Source organism: Camelina sativa, chromosome 11 (genome assembly GCF_030686135.1).
Source record: "Camelina sativa cultivar CO46 ecotype springtype chromosome 11, ASM3068613v1".
Taxonomy (NCBI): Eukaryota; Viridiplantae; Streptophyta; class Magnoliopsida; order Brassicales; family Brassicaceae; genus Camelina; species Camelina sativa.
This window is the reverse complement of record NC_141890.1, coordinates 37,935,677-37,951,841: the sequence shown is the minus strand read 5'-3', so window position 1 is coordinate 37,951,841 and position 16,165 is coordinate 37,935,677. Positions and strand designations below refer to the sequence as shown.

Genomic DNA, 16,165 nt, shown 5'->3' with positions numbered 1-16,165 from the left:
CAGTTCGGAGTAACCCCTAGTCAACAAAAAAAAAGGAAGAAAAAGTCCGCCAACGACACACTGACACCTTTTTTGTGTTTTTTTTTGACAATTAGTGACACATGTTATGTAGTTGGAAAAATAAGAAAACCACATGTTTGAAGTATCTTAGATACGGATCAGAGAGTCCAGGCCCAGCTCTAATGATTTTATTTATAGAAGAGTCCACATTTAGGCCTATATTCGCGGATGCGTCAATTCAGGTTATAGAAAACGCCGTCGTTGCATATTTCTCTAGATTCTTCTTTTTCTTTTCAATTTCACCAAAATTCCCGACACAATCAATCGTCCTTGTTCTTCTTCCCCTTTAACTCCGAACAAATCAGGCTTTGGTTTCGTCCCTGGATCAACTTTGAGATACTACTCTAGATTTCAATCTGAGAATCTTTTTTTGGTCTAGCTTTGGTTCCATCATCTGAAGAAAAGTTTCAATTTTTCAATCTCCAGCGACGCCAAATAGGTTCGTTCTTCGTTACTTTTCATGGAATTTCTTAGCGTTTGATCCTTTTTCGTATCTATTATCTCTGATTTGGCGTTTTTTGTAGCTTAGGACGGCTAATGTTTTGATTTTTTTTAACCAGTTTTATTACAATGACTTTGCATTTTAGGTCTGAGTCGTTTGTTCGTGTCTTATTATGTTGATTGTGTTCCTTTTGATCAATATCTGGAAATGTGTGCGTAAAGGGTACTAAGGATGCTGCTTGGTTTAGATTTGATGGAAAGATGATTGATTACGTTTGTGTGTTTTCAATTTCGATACTTTAGGGTTCATGGAAGATCAACCCATTAACCAGTGCTCTAGTAGCAACAATGCATCTGAGAAAACTCCAGAATCAACCCTTGATCTTAACATCAAGACGTTAGACTCACAGACGTATACTTTTCAAGTGAACAAGAATGTAAGGAATCTTGTTCTTCTGCTGCATCTGCATATTTTAAGCTTAGTATGCTTATATTATTTGATACTATTTTGGTTCTAACTTGTTTCAGGAAACAGTTTCACTTTTCAAGGAGAAGATAGCTAGTGAGACAGGGGTGCCTGTTGGTCAGCAGCGGCTCATTTTTCGAGGAAGGGTTTTGAAAGATGATCAACCTCTCTCGGAGTATCGTATCCTAGTGCTACCTACTTTATTAACTTGTAGACATTATGTTATAGTGTAGCTGTTTGTTGCATTATGCTTTCTGCCCTGTGTGTAAAATGCATTTTTTTCCAAAGTATGTCGTAAGTCTGGCATTTGGTTGATTAAGTGCATCTATGCTTTATATAACAAGTCCATTGGCAATTTTTTATAAGCATGAGAAAGGCTGCTCGATCTTTTGATAAAAAATGGAAGTATTACCAAGAACCTTCTGCACCCGCATAATGCATATGGTTGTTTTTGTGTAGTTAAGGAAGATCTAAATAGCGTGTTCATGAATTGCCATGTAATTTCTACTGATTTCTTCTGTGAATCTTACACTGTCGTGGAAGCTGTAATCCATGAAAAATATACATATACCCCTGTGCTAAGCTTAGCTTAATGTCTGTCGTTGCCTTCCATCGCTTGTTTACTTCAGTATGGTTAATAACTTGACATCGTCTTAGATTTGGAAAATGGGCATACTTTACACTTGGTTGTGAGGCAGCCAGCAGAATCGGTTCCTACATCTGGTACACCTTCAGAAGGGGCAACTGCAAATGATGGTAATTAAGTCATATGCCCTTTCTGAGTTTTTAAGGAGCTGTTAGCAAAACCATCATCTGGTTTCCAGAACCTTGATTTCAACTGATTCAACAGGAAATAGTACAAATGGTGGACCATCTCGAAATGGAAGACATGTCTCCCACAGCGTAGTTCTTGGGAGTTTTAATGTTGGAGATCAGACTGAAGGCATTGTTCCAGATCTCAGCCGGGTAATCCTTGAGGATTTGTGATTTAGGTGTCTTCTGTGGAAAATATTGTTTGTCCGATGGGATGGTTTGATTGGGCTTGCCGCTTGGGAGTAATGAGAAAGACGTGGCTAACCCACTTTTACTTATGTTTTGCTTAGGTAATTGGAGCTGTTCTAAATTCTTTTGGAGTTGGTGGACAGCATCCTTTAAATAACAGTACTATTGGCACACCCTCTATGCCCGTGAGTTATTCTCTCCTCACACTACTTAGAAATTATTTCTTATTAGTGCCTAGTCTGCTATTTTGCTCTCTTTTCTGGATTTTTCATTGTTGCTGGTAGAAGTTTTTTACATTGAGGATTGTTGATAATCAGATGCTGTTACCTTTCGATGTGTGCTGTTTTATTAGATTTAGTTGGTATTGTCATTCTCTATTACCTGTTTCTAAACTCAATCTTGCATGCGATTTTATTTCTTTTCTCCTAGTCGAATCTGTCGTCTCATGCTCCTCCTGGAAATACATCTGATGGAGCGCCTGGCATTGGTGGTCAAAACCAAGCTGCAGGTCATCCACAACCTAGGCAAGCATTTCCTGGTGTATCATTTCAAGCATCGATGCCTCATGTTGTTCAGATTCCGGTTACAGCAGCTACAGCAATTCCTATTCCTACATTTCTAATGGTAGTTCTTAGTCGCGTAGTATTTTGATCTTGAGACTAGAGCTTTAATCTTGTTATGATACAGTGTAACTCTCTAATTCTGCAGCCTATTCCGGATTCGTTAGATACCCTAATGGAGTTCATTAATCGGATGGAGCAGGCATTATCACAAAACGGTATTGTGATCTAAATTTTTATTGTCATATTGGATACAGAACGCATCAATAATTTAATTGGATGTTCCTCCAGGCTATCAGCCAGATACCTCTTCTGCTACATCTGGTGGCCGACCAACGGAAGAGTTACCTAGAAGTCGACGCGGTGCATCAACACCTGAAGCACTCTCTGTTGTCCTAAGGAATGCTCAGCATTTACTGAGTGGTTTAGGTGTCTCTTCTTTATCGGTAAACATTTTCTTTACACTGCATATTAATTGATTCCGTCTATCTTTGTACGTTCCTTATCGAGAAACTGCGGTATATGCTTAGCATGCATTGTCATCTAATCATGTGCTCTTTGTGATTTTCAACAACATTGTTGTAGCATATTGCCAGACGTCTAGAGCAAGATGGGTCCTCTTCAGATCCTACTCTCAGGGCACAAATACAGACAGAGGCTGTGCAAGTAGGCCTTGCCATGCAACATTTAGGGGCCTTCCTACTGGAGCTTGGGCGCACAATTTTGACATTGAGAATGGCACACTCTCCGGTGCGTTTTGGGTCATTTCTTTCGTAACTGTTCCTATTTTTCTTGACATGCGGCTCACAAACACTGTGATCTGCAGGAATTATCCTATGTGAATGCTGGGCCTGCTGTTTATATATCTCCATCAGGACCGAATCCTATTATGGCTCAGGTGAGCTTCTACTCTCATCTATTTTTCTTAGTTAACTTTTCTTCTTTTATGTAATTTTGTACTGTATTTTGCAGCCTTTTCCTCACCAAACCAGCTCTCTCTTTACTGGTGCTGCTGTCGCATCAAATCCAGTAACTGGACCAGTTGGTTTAGGAACTCCCCAACGGCACATTAACATTCATATACACGCTGGTTGGTGAAGTTCACTTTTTTTTTTCCATTGGACTTAGCTGCACAATTCGTCTCCATCGAGTTTCATTCTTAATTACCAGGCACATCAGGTTCACCTATGATGTCATCAGTTGGGAACCAGCGAAGCAATGGAGGAGGGCAAGGAAACGGTGAAAACATTACAAGTTCAGTTCGCGGACTCCCAGTGAGAAACATCATTGCTGCTGCTGTTCCACCAGGCTCTACCAATGAGAATATTTCTACTGGGGTTCAACCTGGTTTGGATGGTTCTGTTTCAGTTGCCCAAATCAATGCAAGAATTAGAGAATTGGTAAACAATATGCAAGGAAGAAACCAGATTCCATCGGGTAGGTTGCCTGCTGACTAAAGTTTTACATTGTGGGTAAAATGTTTTCAATCTTTCAAGCTCTGCTTCACGTATCAATCAGGAACAGAAGCTCTCGAGCGGGATATGTCTACGGGCCATGGGGTTGCCGGTGGTATACCTGAGCAGCCTACCAACATTGCAGCTTCGTGCACACCTGAGTCTTCAAGTGGCGCATTGCATGACTTACCATCTGAAAGGAGGAACTCGCTGGTATGTCTTTTCTACAATCAGATGTTTTATTTATTTGTTCACTATGGTTTTCCTTACCACTAATTTTTTGTTTTTCAACCAGTATCCAAGTGAAAAAGAACTTGGTGAAGATTTAGGGCATCCAGCCCTTGCAAAAGATATCTCTTCTACTACAGGACAATCTTCAGCTCCGTCTGGAGAATCCACAAGCAATGGGGAAGATGCTACCGGTGATGCCAAAGAAACCAAGAAGGCTACTCCAGAGGTAGCTACAGCTACACCACTTGGATTGGGGCTTGGCGGTTTAGACCGTAAGGTAATGAATGAGTTGAAAATAAGTGGCAAGTTGCTGCTATTTCATTTTCCTTGCATGACATATCCACAAGTCTGTGGTTCCAAATTCTTATAGTCATAGTATGCTTTTTTATGGTTACAGAAACGAAGCAAGCAGCCCAAGGTATTAGGCAAGAATGAAGATAGTGGGACTTCAGCTACAGTTGAAGGTGTGCAACAGAGCAGTGGGAGTAGTGGTCAGCAGCTTTTGCAATCTCTCTTTTCTGGTAGTTCTCGTTCAGATGAGACTGGTCTGAGACGTGGGCAAGGTTCAGATGATCAGCTAGATGTCTCAAGTGCAATGTCTCAGGTCATGGAGAGCCCTGTATTGGATGGATTGCTAGCAGGGGTATCTCGACAAGCTGGTGTGGATTCGCCAAATATGCTGAGAAATATGCTCCAGCAGTTTACTCAGAACCCACAGATCATGAACACAGTCCAACAAATTGCCCAACAGGTGGATGGGCAAGAGATAGAAAATATGATGTCAGGCGGAACTCAAGGCGAGGGTGGTGGCTTTGATTTTTCTAGAATGGTACAACAAATGATGCCTCTAGTCTCACGTGCTTTCAGCCAAGGAGGGCCATCGCCTCAACCCGCAACACAGCAGCCTGATGATCTTCAACCTTTTCAGGTATGTCTACGGGTGATTTTGGTTTAGATTTGGTTTTCATTTTTTTGTTTGGATTTTCTGAGCTTTGATTTGAAGAACAAAAACAGTGACTGAGGAAGAACTTAATCTAATATGGATCGAGTTAGTATGTTTTTTTTATATGGGGTTTGGTGTGAAGTTATGTCCAGTTTTGTTTTCTAATAAACCATAGATTTTGCTTTAAAAGAAGTCAAGTTCCCATTTGGTTCCGATTTTGTTGTCTTTTCAGTAGTAGAAAAAGTAAAACCATCCTTAGTTTCTTGGCCTAGCAATATCTAAGTTTTTCAGATGGGGTCTTTTAGTTTCATTTGGGTTTTGATTTTTCGGTCTCAATAAACAACATTGTCTCTTAGTCTATGTCGTTGTAATGAATGCCTTGTCTAAATTGTGTCCACATAGGTAAATGTTCAATCCTTGGCGCAAATGATTGAGCACTCTGATCCACCAGAGGATGTTTTCCGTGCTATGGTCGAAAACGCTGCTGTGAGCCAAGACGACCTTGTTAACGAGCTTTGTTGTGATGAAGTTCTTTCTCACGTAAGCATCAAACAGATTAGTTTTTTCCGTAGTGATGGTAACGTTTCCCTTATCATACTTGTATTTTGGCATTGCAGGAATATGCGGAGTTGCTAAGACGTGATATTGAAGGCCGGCTAAAAGATGATCAAGGTCCATAAGCTGTTTGGTAGAATTGGTTCCGTAAGTGTCAGATATTTGGATTATCTTTTGTTTATTTGCTGAGATCCCTCACTATGTATTAAGAATTAGAGTTTGGGATGGTCTACTCTGCTGAACACAAGCAACCGTAATTTATCTGGTCTCTAAAGGGCCGATTGATTTGATATTTCCATCTTTAACCACTTCTCATCCCCTTCAGTGCCTCACAACGCCTGATATTGGCAAATTTACTTGGAAAAAAAACTGTTCCTTGTTTCATATATATATTTACTGGCAAATTTGGTTTTGATCAAAAGTTTTGGCCAAAGGGTGCTTAGCTAACCAGTGATTTTGATATAAGATTGTATATGATTTCCAAAAGGTTAATTGAAATTTTAAAATCCGCTAAACTTAATAAATGTTTTGTCATATAATCTATACTAAATAAAATAGAAGCTATAACCTTCTAAAGCTGTCCACAATTTCTTAAAAGATCAATCGAAATCAGATACTCATTATTTAACATTTTTAAAATTATGTAAAATTTTTATATTAATATAAATTTAAATAAATGTATGTACAACGTGCCACACTTTTTATGGTTGGAAACTATTATAAATAAGATTAATATCCTTCCAACTATGAATGAATACGAAACTTGATTTACCAGGCGTCCAAATTTAAAATTTTTAAAATATTATAATTATTAAAACTTTTAAAATATTCAAAAATAATATAAACATTTAAACTTTATAGAATGTTTAAAAATATTATAAATATCCCATAGAAAGTTTAAAATATTAAAATATTTAAACTCTATTTAAAATTAAAGTTTTAATTATTATTATACATTATATTTGATTTTTAATATCTTGAAAATATTATATTTATCTCTCTTTATGCTTTATATCTCTTATGAGCTGTAAAACATGTTTTTATGTATGACTTTATAGGTGATTTGATATTGTTTTAGTAAAATTTTATTTTTGGGTATGAGGAAGAAGGATTGACATCGCAAGACCTTGATTTGATGTTGTTTGGGTTAATTTTTAAGGTTTAAAGAAAAATGATCGACGACAAGCACCCGTTTTTTGTTAGCTATACATGTGTTTATATTAATTTCTCTGCAAGTAATTTGTAATTTTGTAGTATTAAAGATTTTGGTTCAAGAAATTTCAATACGTGTGGATCTAAAATCGACTAAGTATACGAGTGAAAATATCAATAATTGAGTGTATGTGGTGACTATGCTGATCCATGAAATTTTATGAGAAAAGAAGCAATGATTTTGGTTTTGGAGTCTAATGGGTTAACAAGTTATGTTGTAGTCTAAAAATGGTTTTAAATGATTATTCAGTGGACGAATGTGAGGAAGCTGACGAGGAAGAGGAAGAAGAAGAGTATAATGAAGAATTGGACCATAAAAGTAAAAATGACAATTATCATGAAAATTTTGACAATGAAAATGACAAGAAAGAATATTAAGAGTAAGAAAATAATGAAAAAAAACATGAATACATAGATGGTGGCAGTCAATTAAATTTAAGAAAACGAGATTAATTGATGATTCTAAAAATGTTCCGTTTGTTGGTGGTCAAAAAACGGTTTAGGAAATGCAAGGTCACCGGTTTGATCCGCCTTGCCTGGATGTCCAATTATATCCATGATTCTTTTGTTCAGATTAGGTTTTTTAGCACAACTGATTTTTATATTTCTTTTAAAAAATTGTGTATATAAAATAAAAATTTTACCTTTCTATAAAATAATATTTCATAACTGTCATTAATCAAATATAATTTTCACTAAAATATATTAAATAAATCGACGCTTAGCGTGGGTTCAAAATCCTAAGTATATAATAACGAAAGAAGAAGCTTTTTATACCATATCTGTAATTCTTTACCAATAATTACAAGGTAAAATCATTAGTTACAGCAAAATCTATTTCAAATTTATAATTAAATCTTAGAAAACTAGATTCGGATAATGCATGTTATTACTTAATATAAATATTGTTTTCATTTATTTAAGAATTAAAGCTAAAAGTAAGTTTAGTCCAGCTATAATTCGCAATTGTTCTAATATTGTAAATGGTAAAAAAAACTAATAAATAGTAGAATTATTCAGAAAAATGAAAATGTTGCGATGTAATCCCGATTGAATTCTAGTTGCTAAGTTCACTGTACACCAAGTGGTTTTCTATGTTTTATAAATTCAGCCATTATAGCTCATTTTGTGATGAGTGCTTTTGTTATATTCTTAGTGCTGACCTTTTTAGAGTCACAAAATACTACATTTTCTGATAATTTTTTAGACCAAATTTTGGAGATTTTTATAAGAAAACTCAAAATATTCTCCATGGTATTGAACTTTGCAACGTTCATGTTTCATCCAAATTGAGGGAAAAAGTGATTAGACGTTACAATTCCTTCACTTAAAAAATGCGAAAGAGCTAAATCGAACCAACTCAATGATGGTTTATTCATTTCACTCTTGGATGACTGGATCTTTTGATTAGAAATTCAAAATTGTTGAAAACTAGTTATGTTACTTTAGGAAAATATCAAAGATTTTATTAGATGATTTCGTGTCTTCTTAGCTAAAAAAAAAGAAGAAGATTATTTCGTCTTGGACACACAACAACATTGATCAGGATTATGAGCACATTCACCATATAATGTAAAACTTATTTTTCTACAAAACACCATGCATCCTTGGGTCCCTCCTTGCTTACATGGATCTGGGCCGAAACAATTTTTCCAATCTTGATTTATTCCATCGCCTATAAACAATAATGATCATTATATCAATATATAAATTCATAAAAAAAAGGATAAATTTTTCATAATAATAAGGTGGTTGATTAATAATAAAGCAATACCAGAAGTGTTATCAGAGCAATGAACGAAAGACATGACAAAGAGGATGGTGAGAACAAATGCGACAAAGTATTTCTTGGTGATAGCCATTATTATAGTCTCTTAATCTTTTATACGATTTATTCTACTACTTAGCAGGGTTATTGTAACATCCCCAAATTCAGATGTGGGCTAATTTGAAAATTGCAGCCCACAGACACACAATTATTTTCAAAAGAACAAGAACGACAAAGGGTTTATGGTGTGAGTGTCACTACAAAAAAAAGTGGTATTACATCACTTTTTTTTATATATTTGCATCATGTATAATTGATGCAAATAAGTTTTACATCATTTGTATAAGTGATTTATGATTTGGTGATACAAATATTTTGCATCAGTTTCAAAAATATTTGCATCAATTATTGTTATAGATGTTAATATGTATTACTCACTACAAGAAAACATGGAATTACCGACTACAAAAACAGTCACTATAGAGTTGCAAACTACTTAGTAACGACTGATTGACGATTGACATACGTAGTCGATAAACAGAGCGTCGCTAAAATAATCAGTCGCTAAAAAGTCGACACGGAGCTACTAATTAGCGACTGATAATTTTGGTCGTTCTTCCCTCGCTAAACAGTCGCTAAAGTTGCGACTGAATTGCAACGCTTTAGCGACTGATCTGGTTACTCATTTGCGACTGTTTTGGTTACTGATTTTTGTACGTTTCGGTGACTGTTTTACGACTGTTTAATTATCATGTTTTTTTTAAACAATTCTGGTAAAAATGAATTATTTGATTTTGTAATAGCGAAACTGATTATAAAAACTATAACTAAAACATAACAAACATGAAATTAAACAAAAACATAAGTTTCAACATACATCCAACATAAGTTCCAGAAAACATCCAAACAACCATTCCAACAGTACAAGTCGCAAATATTACAAAAGTTTTTAAGGTCATGAGGGAAGGAGGGATAGTGAAGCAATTCAGAGGCAGAGAGTCTCAAGCTTGGTTCTCTGCAAATATAATTTATCTTATCAATAAGACAACAAATATATATGCTCTGTTGAAATAGAAATAGAAATCGGTCTGTACAGGTACATGTACAGGAGCTATCTCTATATAAAAGACAAAAACACACTGGGAAAAAAAACTTAAAACTTACTTGTGCAAGCATTTCAATAGAAAGTATTTAGCCTCTGGTGAGAGGTCTTCTGGAATTGGAGGATGAGCTTTTGTTCTACCAATATGAAGGCAACGGCAAACTGGAAGCAAAAATTCTTAGTTCTTCTTAGGTTTCTAAAATAAAAGGCAGTTTCATATGCATCAACAATATTGAAATGTATCTTCACCCAATGAATCTGTTTACCTGCTGTTGATACTGCTCGCTCAAGGGAGGCTTCCCCGTAGCCATCTCAATCACAGTGCACCCAACACTCCATATATCAGCAGAAAGTAGGAAATGAGAACCCTCTTCCCCAACCCAGAACATGTATAATCGATCATCTTAAAAAGAGTTATAAGATAAGAGAAAGTAGGAAATGGGGAGAAACTGATGACTAGTAGGGTATTCTAGAAATACTTACAAGCTATGACCAGTCTGAAGAATGAACTCAGGAGCCATCCAACTTTCTTGGAAGCACCAAAATCTGCGAGTCTGATGCACCCTTTGTTATCGACCAAAATATTTGCCCCCTAGGAGAATCTGACAAGAATTATAGTGGAATTTTTATCAACCACAGACACATTCACATGTTGAACTGGAAAGAGGAAAGTACCTTAATATCTCTATGCATGATCCCATTCTTGCGAAGATACTCCAAACCAAGCAAAATTTGCTTAGTGTACATTATTATTACCTATTCAGAAAAGTTCAAACGCAACATTCATCACCTGTGATGCTCAAACACAAGAACTTAGCAAAGTTCAGGTATAATGAGAAACTTACAGGCTCAGGAAAAGATCCAAACTTTTCCAACAAAAAGATATTGATCCATCAGGAACAAATTCTATCAAAATATTCAAGGAATCACTCTCTCTTACAGTAACCAAGTATATCTACAAACAAAAACAAGATAAATAGTGAGAACTAAATGGATTGTAAGTAAACAAGATAAACGAGAGAATCAATTGTAAATAAAAAGAACTAAATGGATTCGCCTACTCACAACAATGTTTGGATGTGAAAGATTCTTAAGAAGTTGTACTTCTTCCTCAAGCTCTCGGATATGATCCTATGAAAGACCCAAAAAAAATAGTTCCTCAACCACTTAGGGAAACACAAACTGTTACCAAAATTGGGAACAAATTTTAAACAAAAAAAAAAAAGAGGAAAATTTTGCCGTAACTCTCACCTGAGTCTTCTCTTTTGAAGCACTGCTAGGAGCGATTAAAATCTAAATCCCAAAAACAATGGCGAATAAGCAGAACAGATCATAAAATTACAACTAAAAATTTGAAAACCCACTTGTTTAATTGCAAGAAGCTCGCCATAATCGAGGTTCATTCCCATGTAAACCCTCCCAAAAGCACCGCACCGGAACCAAGAAGTTGTTATTGATACAAGGAGGTTTCTCGATTGAGAGAAACTTAGATCTAGGGGTTTGACGTGTCGTCAGAAATAATTCGCCGTTTCATCTCGAAGAAGAAGAAATAATTGAAAAATGAGGGATTAGGGTTTGTTCGGGGAAGAAAACGAATAAGAATTGGGCTTTCGCCGTTTTTTTATGATCCAAATTTTGTTAAAACCCAAATTAAATAATGCAGTCGCTAAAATAATAGCTCTTTAGTCACAATTTTTAGCGACTATCAAATTGGTCTCGAAATTAGTCGCAAATTGGCGACTACACTACGACATTATGCATCAGTCCCGAATTAGCGTCTACTAGGCGACTATTTTATTTTAGTAGCCATTCAGTAGCAAAATAATCACAATTTAGTCGCTAAATTTAGCGACTGTGTTTTAAGTCGCAACTTACAGTCGGAAATTCCATGTTTTCTTGTAGTGACTTGTAAAAAAAGGATGTTAAGTTTTGAATCATTTATTATAAATGTTGTTAAATTTGTATCAATTAATATAAGTGATATTACTATTTGTAACAATTATTATAATTGATTTTAAATTTTTGTATCAATTGTGAGGAGTGATGTTAAAATTAATGCCAGTATTCATTTTATATTGATTTTCAATAATTATATTGTTTACAATATATTTATTTGTAATTTCCGTATTACTAATTTATTTGATTTTTTTTTTTGTAAATATTATTTTTTTATAGCAAAAACAGTTTAAAGTATTTTATTAAAATCTCAATAAAATATATTAAAATCTTTAACAAAACCACCATTAGTAAATTAAATCTGATTCAAAGAATAGTGATCTTATACATGATCATCAACCCTTTATAGAAAAAAAAATAAAAAATAAAAAATACATCATGGTGCTTGAAAATATCTCCATGATAATGCAATGGGTCTTTCAGCGTTTATGAGACATATCTTGCTTTTGTTCCATGCCACTTCATTTCCATCGTAGTGGATCTTCAATTTGAAAACTTTTTTTCTGTACTCTGCCACTATTATGGTGCTTGAAAATATCTCTATTCTACAAAAATTTAAATTAAAATAGAAGGATTATATCTCTTGAAAAACTTTTAGATCTGTAAGAATAATTATTTGAAAATATAAGAATAACTTTACAGTACCTTTCCCCAAACCATATGTACGCAGGACTACATACATATTGATCTCCTCACCGTTTCCAAAATCATGATTTAAACAAACAAAAATTCATAACAAAGCAAAATATGAGAATGAGTGTAATCACAACCTTTGAGATAAGAGGAACCAAAGCTGCAACATATGTAGATTTATTGAAGAATTTAAGAAGGTAAAAAACTATCAAGAAAAATAAAAAACTATCATATGTAGATTTATGGAAAAGAAAGAAATAACAGTTAGGAAGTAAGTGAACGTGAGGTTGAAGAAGAAAATATTGAAGATTCCTGTAAAAGGGGAATGATTTAAGTGTTTTTTTTTTTTGTATAAAAGGAATATGCCATTAATTATTATATTATGTGGTAAAATATTTTTAAAAATTATTACTCATTAAAAAATATTTTTTCATCTTTTCCAAAATGGAAATTGAGGATATACTGATATACGTGAGATATAAAAAAAATTATATGTAAAATTGAGTTTGTTTAGAAATCTTAAACAATTTATAACAAAAATCATAAATATTTACAGTTGTAATTAATTGTTTATTATTATTTATTTTTAATTTTAAAAAATGAACTTACCCCTTAGGGTTGAAAGAGATTATTATATATATATTATATATTATATTTTGTAATTTTTTTAAAAGTAACTAGATATATAAATAGAGTTTTAAAAAAATCTGAAATTGATTAAAAACTAATAAATCAAATATATATACATTTTATTTGTTAATGATGACGCATGTTGTTTTTATTAGTGTCAAATTTCTTTAAATAAATACAAATTAAAAGTAAATAACATCAGTTTCATCTAATCAATATAAAACAAGTAAATATTTATATCGGTTTTGATTTGATAATTGATGAAAAATCATATAATTAGCATCACTTTTTATTGATGTAAATTTGTATCAATTTTTTAATTAATGTTAATATAAATTAAAATTATGTCGATTGCTTAAGTGATGTAAATTTATATTTTGTATCAATATTTTTAAAGTGATGCAAATTAATATAATTTTATATCAATTATACTAAATTGATGTAAATCAAATTACTATGGTATCAGTTATTTGAATCGATGTTAAATTTTATTATTTGTATCATTCATAAAAAAGAAATTCAAACTAAAATCATTTATTTATTTGACACAAATTAACTGATGCAACATGCACTTTTTTTGTAGTGTGTGTGCACATATATCGCCGTCTTCATGTTGGCAAGAGAGGAGAGTTGTGATTGTGAACCCTAAAATCAGACCAGCAGCTTGAGTTTTGAGCCTCGGAATGCTAAAGTCGTGTTGGTGTCGTTGTTAGTAAAGGACGCAATGGGGAGGCGATGTGGGCGTGACATGGAGGAGATGCGTTGTTAAACAACGTCAGCCGTTCACCATCTTCGGACACCACCGGTCACCACTGTTGGTCAGTCACCCACCGTGTATCACCGGGGATGTCAGCTGCTGTCACCGGAGCAGCCATAGCCGTCGTTGAGATTGATAAGGGTAAAGAAACCCTAGATTTATTTTGTAACTTGCGGGATAAGTTTCTGATATTATCTTGATGGATTGTTGCTTTGTTGTTGTTTAATTGTTGAGTCATGAAGACGTAACCACCGTGGGCTGAACCGTCTCATGGAGCCACCGAACAGGTCCGCCGAGAAAGGTAACAGTGAAGCCGTAGTCTCGTGTTTGTGTCGTGTTGTTTTGTTGATTAGTGAACCGACAATTAAACCAGCCTAACCAAGAGATCCTAAGTGTAGTTTAATTCCCAGAACCGACACTTAATTATTATGAAAGAAGGAATTGGTTTGTGGTGTTTGTGGTCACGGGTATTAAACGTTGGTGTCGTTTGTTAGGGTTTGAACTTGTTTATCGATTAAACTCAGTATATGGTTGTGGCTTTGTGGGGAGTTAGGGTTATTGAACCGGAAGAAAAACGTGGTTACATGAACTGATTTGTGGTGTTGGGTATTATTACGTCCTTGCATGGTGTAAATAAATTATTAGAGGGAGATTTAGTCACATGTACTCCAAATTAGCTAGGTAATATTATCATAATCAACAAATCTTATATTTATTACTAGGATATTTCGGGTTTTATTTCAAAATGCCCAGCTTGCCATTGGTTTATGTTACCGGAAAAAACGTAATTACAAAAATGTCATTGCTACGTCAGACGCTACGTCAGAAATCGCTGACATGTATTAAAAAACTCAGCCGTAACGCGCTACAGAGGTAATGATGGCTGAGTTATGGTATGTTGCAGCTGATTTATAGAAAAAAAACATTTGAGTAATAGCGAACAGCTAACTTTAAACATAACTCAACCAAGCGTTAGGGCTGAGTTAGTGAAATCTAGCTGAGTTATGGTTAAAAACTACTCCCTCCGTTTCATAATATAGGATGTTTTAGAGAAGTTTTTTTGTTTCATAATATAAGATGTTTTCAAGTTTCTATTCTACTTTTAGATTAATTTAGTATTTTCTATTATGCAGTCTTGTTTATGATTGGTTAAACTTTTTTAAAGTGGTCTTTTATTAATCTGCATGCTTTCACCCAAAACATCTTATATTTTGAAACGGAGAGAGTATAACTCAGCCGTGATAAGCTGACTTATCGTAAAACTCAGCCATTTTACGGCTAACTTAGTAGCAAAAGATTAATTACTAGAATATCATTCAGGTACGGCTGACTTATTAAACGATATGGCTGAGTTACATATTTTCAGTTGATTAAGCGGCTGATTTTGGCAGCTATTTTTTTTATTTTTAATTACTGTAATGTTATTCATGTTGTGAATGAGTTATAATTTGCTTGATAGCTGATTTAATTAGGGGTTGAGTTACAATTTATTTGGTGGCTTACTTGCCACTTCGGTCGCATCATCCATGTCAGCATTCCATGTCATCATCTTCTTCGGAAATACGAAACGTCGTTCCTTTGACTCTTGTTCTTCAACCGGTTAAAAAGTGAACTATTTACATGGTCCTTACTTTCTTCTTCACCGTCTTCTTCACCTTTTTCTTCACCTTCTTCTTCTACTTGTTCTTCAGCTTCTTTTTCTTATTGTTTTTCTCCTTACTTCTTAGTTACACTCATTTTCTTCATTTTCTTCATTTTCTTTTATAGATCCAGTTCCAGTACTAGTTGTTTCCGGTAATTGGGTAAAGAAACACATATATGTATTTAACACCGACCATAGAGGGTGTATAGTTGTGCAGATAGATGCAGGCATAACACATGACAAGCTTGTGGAGTTTGTTCTTGAAGACTACGGATTGGATGCGTTTAGCCATGAGCTAAAGCTGAGCTACATGTTCTCGAACAAGGCACTGAAACATATGGCGCATGATACTCCACCAGTTTATGTCTCCAATGATCGACAACTGAAATGTTTTTTGGGGCTATGGAAAATCGATCAGCTACGTCTCTGTGTGGAGTTTTTCGGCGAAAGAGTCTACAGAAACTAGTCGAGCTAGAGGAAGGATGAAACGGCCAAGCAGTTCTGACTCAAAAGTAGAATCTACATACGAAGTGGATGGTGGGGGATTTGAAGGCACTTGTTATGATTATAGTAATATTCAAGCCGATTTGATGTTTTCGATGACTCTGATGGTGCTTCATCTGATGATTATAACCTTTCTGTATTGGGCGAGCCTCAGAATAAAGAGGAAGACTCACCGACTCTGCCTCCTAAGAAGAGAGCTCATAAAGATGATAACTTTGCCGGATCGACGATGAAGCCGGAGGCTTTTAG

The 16,165-nt window shown here is 34.7% G+C and overlaps 2 protein-coding genes and 1 pseudogene across 5 annotated transcripts; 1 reads left to right on the top strand and 2 right to left on the bottom strand.

The window, feature by feature from the left end:
* Positions 1–68: 68 nt before the first annotated feature.
* On the top strand, positions 69–6,020 carry LOC104725252 (ubiquitin-like domain-containing protein CIP73). Of its 4 annotated transcripts, none has more exons than XM_087471704.1 (18): positions 69–499; positions 805–938; positions 1,030–1,147; positions 1,625–1,723; positions 1,818–1,933; positions 2,071–2,154; positions 2,399–2,593; positions 2,678–2,747; positions 2,821–2,975; positions 3,115–3,279; positions 3,356–3,427; positions 3,502–3,619; positions 3,700–3,966; positions 4,048–4,196; positions 4,279–4,491; positions 4,612–5,142; positions 5,560–5,697; positions 5,775–6,020. In XM_087471704.1, exons 2-18 carry the CDS (start codon positions 810–812, stop codon positions 5,835–5,837), a joined length of 2,682 nt encoding a protein of 893 aa, XP_087327830.1. In that variant the 5' UTR covers positions 69–499; positions 805–809; the 3' UTR covers positions 5,838–6,020. The 4 variants fall into 4 exon arrangements, with proteins under 4 accessions (XP_087327830.1, XP_087327834.1, XP_087327833.1 ...); XM_087471708.1 differs by having other exon boundaries at positions 156–499; positions 3,709–3,966; positions 4,054–4,196; XM_087471707.1 differs by having other exon boundaries at positions 156–499; positions 3,709–3,966.
* A 2,415-nt stretch (positions 6,021–8,435) lies between these two features.
* LOC109127471 (defensin-like protein 115) lies at positions 8,436–8,786 on the bottom strand. Its single transcript, XM_019232247.1, has 2 exons — positions 8,699–8,786; positions 8,436–8,599 (listed from the first exon to the last, which is right to left on the bottom strand). Exons 1-2 carry the CDS (start codon positions 8,784–8,786, stop codon positions 8,436–8,438), a joined length of 252 nt encoding a protein of 83 aa, XP_019087792.1.
* Positions 8,787–9,476: 690 nt separating this feature from the next.
* Positions 9,477–13,888, bottom strand: LOC147935103 (mitogen-activated protein kinase kinase kinase 3-like; annotated as a pseudogene).
* Between the last annotated feature and the right edge of the window lie 2,277 nt (positions 13,889–16,165).